Source organism: Antennarius striatus, chromosome 6, assembly GCF_040054535.1.
Source record: "Antennarius striatus isolate MH-2024 chromosome 6, ASM4005453v1, whole genome shotgun sequence".
NCBI classification, from domain to species: Eukaryota; Metazoa; Chordata; class Actinopteri; order Lophiiformes; family Antennariidae; genus Antennarius; species Antennarius striatus.
Genome location: NC_090781.1, coordinates 22,500,928 through 22,507,734, shown reverse-complemented (window position 1 = coordinate 22,507,734; position 6,807 = coordinate 22,500,928). Strand labels below are relative to the sequence as shown.

Genomic DNA, 6,807 nt, shown 5'->3' with positions numbered 1-6,807 from the left:
GCTGCCAGAGACCTCAATGGACATGTCTAAACATGAGGATGAAAATCAGCTCCAAAAGGCTTGTTTATCTTTAAATGTGTTTTCAGCAGTCAGGTTGAACTGCTGTGTCTGTGTGCTGCCAGTTTTTTTTATACTATTCAATTTCAATTTAAAGATCAAGGAATATATTGAAATTAAATAGCAACATAGCAATGTTTTAAAATTCAACAACCAAAACTCGACAAGTTGACTCAAATCAACTATTGTGTCAATTTTATTAACAGTAAGTATTATTGAGCCAGTACAACCATCGCAGAAAAGCATTTTTACTCCCCAAGTTTAAATGTAAATATTCTAATATATCTATCCTGGCTTGGGTTTAATGGGTCAAAGATAAAAATAGAGACTTGTTCCATTGAGTTCATATTTGCAAAAACTGCTTGTGGCATCAGATTAGCAGGTTTAGGTTACATTTAAACAAGTTAAAGAGCAGAATATCTGCTTTCTATCATCCTTGGTAGAAATGTAAAAATTGCTCTCTAATCCCCCAAAACGTGTTTTCAAATAAGACCCTTTTACCACAGAGTTTCAAAGCAAAAAAGTGTTAAACCATGTTATTAAATTCATAAAGATATACAGTTTGATTGTGGTGTAAATCCATCCCATAAGGCGTCTTCATTGTATCAAACTGGTCAGGTCTTCTTTCGAGGTCCTCAGGCTCCAAGCATGGAGAACAGTGAGAAGACGCCCAGCAGGATCAGAACAGCTAGCAGGGAGAGAGACAAGGCCTTGATCAGGAAAAGTGTTAAATTTAAGCTCCATATGTTGATTCACACATGATAATGTTCCCTTTCTGCAGTGACAGGTTTGACATGGCTCAATAGAACCAATACAACAGCTCTCAGAGGAACTGTTGACTCAATAGAAAGTTACTGCAGTCAAACTTCACCTTCTGGACAGACACGTTGCTGATGAGATGTTTTCTCATCATCAATCTTGTTACAATCGCATGAGAAATTTTTGTTATGTTAAGTTGGAGGCATAAATGATCAAATATCTCAAATCTGGACAAAAAACTAAAATCATTTCTCTCACTAAAAATGTTTGCTTTATTCTAGGGATTTCCCCCACATGTCACATGGGTCACAGAATAAACCAGCATATAGATTTTGTTATTTAAGAGAAGCAGCCAGAGTGGCCAGTCTGTCGTTCTACAGTTGACTGTTATGTAAAAAAAGTTTTAAGGTCTATTCAAGTTCATACCAATCAGAATAGTATTTACTGAAAGCTGATAAAAAGCTTTGTCACAATTTTTCACGACAATAATTTATCATTTGGGGCTGAGCAAGGTTCTTTCCAGAGTAATTGCCTTTTATGACACTAGTTTATTACTCACATGGTGAAGTTTGAACTGTTATGTTTCAAGACAAAATCTTCCCCTCAGTGTTGGTTTAGTCTCTGCCCCAAAGCCTCCTATAATGCACCATCAAGTTCCTTCCTTAATTTCATCAGAAGATCAATCAACACCAAAGGCTTTAGAACATCATAAATGTACCCTGAGCTGGACTGTTTTGTCAATTTTTGTGTCCTTTTCTCCAATTTTATTGTTTGTCTCCCACATTTTAATAATAAAATATTTGTAAAATAAATTCAAGTGCTCATGACTTTTTAAAAATTTTTTTACAGGCTCTAACAGTGTGTCCTCAAAGGCTGCACCACATCCCTCTAGGCCACCGTCAAACATTTAATGTCAGCTCAGACCATTGTTGAATCTGTTAAAACTGGACAGCTTTTGTATTGGATATTCTAAAGACTTGAAACAAAAATAAATATGAAATATCAGTTTGTTGCTTACCATGAGCGTGGACAGGCCCTGTGGGACCGGCTGATGTGGTCATGATGGCGGTGGTGGTGGAGATGGTGGTATTGACACTGGAGGAGGTGGTATTGACAGTTGAGCTGGTGTTGATATTGGTGTTGTTGGTGTTGTTGTTGGTGTTATTGGTGGTGTTGGAGGTGTTAGTCGTGTTGTTGCTGTTGTTGGTGTTATTTGTGGTGTTAGTGGTGTTGTTGGTGTTGCTGTTGAGGATGTCGATGTCAGGGTTTGGGTCAGCAAGGTTCAGAGGACCCCTGCTCAGCAAGGTCATGAGGCTTCCAGCTGTACATTGACATGAGGGGCAGATAGAACAGTGAGACGTTACATTAAATTCTGTGACTTAAAATCACAATGAAATTCATTAATTTCACCTTATTTCCAGTTGAAAGATAAGGAAAGCCAGTGGTTTGAAAAACAAAACAGTAAATGTAAAAATCTGTTATGTTTTCTGATTTCATCATAGTCAACATGGGCTGGGTGAAAGGAATTAATTCATCTGCTTATTATCTGTGTCCCACATTATATTTTTTAATTCATGCCAGTCAGTTGCCAAATGTCCAACTACACTGTATTTGAAAAAAAAAGAAGAAGTCCCAAACTGATCAGTGGTCCTCAATATCCTTGATTGAACATTGACAAACCCCACCCCCATGTTCATGTGGTGCTGTTTACAAGCGCCACTTGAAGGCATCTGCCCTGCCGTCCGCTCGCATACCTGTTGTTGAAACTTTCACTAACTGCGTATTTCGATCTTATTGTGTGTGTGTGTGTGTGTGTGTGTGTGTGTGTGTGTGTGTGTGTGTGTGTGTGTGTGTCTTTGTGTGTGTGTGTGTGTGTGTGTGTGTGTGTGTGTGTGTGTGTGTGTGTGTGTGTGTGTGTGTGTGTGTGTGTGTGTGTGTGTGTGTACGTTAGAATATCCCTCCTCCATTCTTTGGCTCTCATAAGGCTGGGAATGAGTGATAAATTCACGTCTTGATTTCTGCATGGATTATTTCACATGCAGGGTTTAGGACGGTTGAACATAACCCTTGACTGGTGACAGTGAATATCTGTTAGGCTGTAAATAAAGGCAGAGGAGCTAAAGCTGCTTTTATTCATTAAAAAACAGACAACAGTTCTGATTTAGTAAAGTCTTAATCTGTTTTGTAACTGGCTATGTGGTTGCTTTGATGCTAAGGATACGCCTTATGTGTACACACACACACACACACACACACACACACACACACACACACACACACACACACACACCTGACTGAAGCGGAACTATCTAGTCAGCCAAATGCTAGCTGACTTCAACAGCTTGTGAGGAACTTTCAGTGTGTAGCTCTGAGCCAGGACAGTATCACACACAGCTACGTTGGCCTGAAGACAAACACCACGTTGGGGATGACCACGCCCTTATCCGGGCAGAGGATTCAATCAAATATGGCTCAGGATATGTCAATTAGTCTGTCAATCACTCCCATCGTTAGGTTAAGATGGGAGCTGTGACAAAAGTAATCATTTGGATGCTGCCCAGCCATAAACTCCAAAAGATTCCAAATATTTATGGATAAAGGAAGTGTTTGTTTTCCAGATTCTATGAGTTGGTGAGGTTAGGGAGTACCACTATGAAAAAATGTGTGTTTTTTTGTAATAGGACACTTTTAAATATAAAACATTTAACTTTAAGAGGAGAAATATTAAGTAAATGTGTTTTGTATAATGTTTGATCATCCTGTCTTCAAAAAACACGCCCCAATTTTTATTATTTAGTTTTAAATGATATTCATGAGAATATGGAATAAATAAGTATTGATCGTAGAGGGAGATCATGCTGTGATCAGAATGGTTCACTGTATGTCTGCTCACTTGTTCTAATCAAGAGGGTGACGTTGAACGTGATGTCTGCTGTCCTGGCTCGGGTGGCGTTAACATTCAGGATGTTGAACTCACACTGCAGCAAATCTCCAATCAGCTTGCTTCGAATATCTGTGACACGCTAATCAAGAAAAGCGATGACATGAAATGTAAAATTATTATTATTAATGTTTTATTATTATTTTTATTGGTAGTAGTAGTAATAATAGTATTAGTCAGTCAGTCATCTTCAGATTACCACCGCTATATCTGCCGCAGCGGGTCACGGGGAGACGGAGCCTATCTCGGCGGCATAGGCTACCGTGCCGCCCGACATGTGATCCATCAACATGAAAAGCAGACAAAAAATTTTTAAATTCCATATAAATAAGTTTTATGTGAGGCTTTTTATAAATTCATCTGTGTCTCTGGCAATTTCACATTTTAAAGCAAAGAATCCTCAACATCGTGACTTCTCTAATTTGTTTGCCATGGAATTTAAGCTCTCACCCTGTCCACTGGATCGACTATGTTGGTCGTGGTGTTCAGGTCTCCGGTTATGAATAGGAAGGCAAAGGATTGAAAACAGGCGAAAATCATGGTGATGTCCTGGAGAGAGAATCAGAAGTGAACATGACACAAATAACACATATTATCTAACCATAACCATAACCCTCATCCTATTTCACAACCGCTGAGTTAATGTTTTACTTTTTTAATTGAACTTAGGTCATAGAAAAACAAGAATTTACACTAACAAGCTAGCTAGCGAGCAAACTGCAATGTTTCGCCCTCGTTTCCCTTTGTCTTAAATTAACTTGTCTTAAATATAAATAAAAGTGGGGGTGGAGGAGCTGTACCATGTAAGAAAAAAACAATATCACTTTCATATAGAATGGGTGAAGGACTTTTTTTGAAGAAATTTTTGAAGTAAATAAAATGAATAATGTAAATAAGAAAAAGGCCATTTGCTTCTGAGGTGAGACGGAACACATTTGTTTTAGTGCATAATTCAATATTTACCATGTGTCTGTCATAATAATCACCACTAATCTTATTAATCTGCACTGTTAAAGATGTTTTCATTTGATTGATTGATTGATTGGCTGATTAATTGATTGATTTCATTTAAAATCATGCATGTGCATTACCGGTGAGGTAGCTGGTGTAAGTCCCACTGCAACATAATTATCGATGGATCTTCCTGAGAGTTGGACGGCGAACTCAGTCCCATTGGGAGGTGTTGCATTACCGACTTGAAAAGACACAAACATACAGCTGTTGTCTGAAGGACCAGGGTCACAGTCACTTGGTGTCACCACACACAGTTTGGTGGTTCCACAGCCAATCTGTGTGATGTTAACCTGGTAGACACACAAAACAATTTCCCTAATTTTTCTCTCACTGGATTTTAATTCAGTTGTCTAGTCCAGTTTTTGAAAAGATGTTTTGATAAATTTACATCTAATTTGCTTTCAATGAAATGTCTGAAGATTCTCAGTCTTCCAGGTTCAGAAGCTGAAATATAGATTAAAACATATTGAAACAAGTCAAACATGTAAAGTATGTTTGAATAAATGCCTTTTGGAAAGCAATCGTTAAGCAAATATTATAGCTTACTGTCAGAAATATGAAAGTCAAGTTAATTTTACACTGATAGGATAAAAATGAAAGAAAGTCAACCTCTAAGCGTTCATTAAATGTTAAATGAGATGATCCATGGACAGCTGGGATCACGTAGATCATCAGTGCTGTAACCATCAGTAGCAATGTGTGTTCCATTCCTAACACCAACTGGAAATAGATAAAAATAGTTCCTGTTAGAAATACACCAGTGATTTTGGTCTTTCAAAACATACTACTGGAATTAAGACAACCAAATCATGCAACTTTCACAGTCAGAGCTTCAGAATAACATGTTCTATTGTAGTATTAAAAAAATACTATTTCTATTGTATGTATGTAATTTTGCTATAGCGATACACAGAAGATGCAATTTTTTATATCCTTTGGAGATAAAGTTAACAAACTAATATGTATTTGAACTTCTCTAGAACATATTAAATCAAGGGTTTGCCAAGCTATATCATGGAATATATTTTTGAATCATCCTATCATGTGTAGAACAAAGTACAAAGTATTTAATCTCTATAAATTAATCCAATTAAATGTTATAGCTGACTAAAATAAAATTTAAAAACACCATTGAAGTGTGATGACTTAAGTGAATCCCAAAATAATAAAGCAGCTATTTGTCCTAGTTTTATTTCATAGCAGAAATACTCACCTTGGCTGTACGTATCAAACGCTGAGCTGTGAGAATGTTCTGCGCTAGTTGTTTCTGCTTCTCTGTGCTTCTGATTCCTGTGGGGAAGATTTATATCAGAAAATGTCAGTAGTGATGCTGCCAGGGATGAGCATGAGTACAAAGAGGGTGTTACCTTATGAGAAGGAGTGCCTGGAAAGTGTCTGTCAGGATGTACTTTACAGAAAAGGTGTTTCTTTTTTTCACCGAACAGGGCTCTCAAGATTTTTGTGTTCTGGACTGACCAAGTTCAAAGTTCTGGCATTCACTGGCATTCACATAACAAAAATCTTCATTTCCTGAATCCCTTCTTCCACTGTCGTGGGTCATGGGGGTTGCTAAGCGACTTATACTCAACATCCTGGTATCATGACCATGTGACAGTCATGTGTCTGTGGCAGATAATTTATCACTCCTAAATGGTAATAAAATAATAATAATAATAAACTAATAATAAAACTAAGTTTTATTGTTCTGAAAAAAACACTTATGTGGGTTTTACCACTTGGTCTGTGGTAAAACCCACATAATTTTCCTGCAAGGATAAATGTTTGTGGGTTCTTTAGGGTTAAGGACCACTTGGAACCGACCAATCCAACTGAATCGGATGTTTCTGATTCAAGTGAAGAAACCAAAGATTCAGAGAACACACGCACTGACATGGGGTGAACATAAAACACAGCACAGAAAGGACTCAAACCTGCAACCTTACTGCAGTGAGACAACAGCACTACCCACTGTGCCGTCACAACAAAGACATGAACACAAAATATTATTGAAATATAAAGTAAAAAAAAGACTAGAA

At 37.5% G+C, this 6,807-nt stretch overlaps 1 protein-coding gene across 1 annotated transcript; it reads right to left on the bottom strand.

Annotated features, from left to right (window-relative positions):
- Positions 1 to 373: 373 nt before the first annotated feature.
- Positions 374 to 6,063, bottom strand: LOC137597239 (putative mediator of RNA polymerase II transcription subunit 14). The gene is made up of 7 exons (XM_068318287.1): positions 5,985 to 6,063; positions 5,381 to 5,491; positions 4,849 to 5,061; positions 4,208 to 4,306; positions 3,710 to 3,839; positions 1,835 to 2,137; positions 374 to 745 (listed from the first exon to the last, which is right to left on the bottom strand). Exons 2-7 carry the CDS (start codon positions 5,477 to 5,479, stop codon positions 693 to 695), a joined length of 897 nt encoding a protein of 298 aa, XP_068174388.1. The 5' UTR covers positions 5,480 to 5,491; positions 5,985 to 6,063; the 3' UTR covers positions 374 to 692.
- Positions 6,064 to 6,807: the final 744 nt, after the last annotated feature.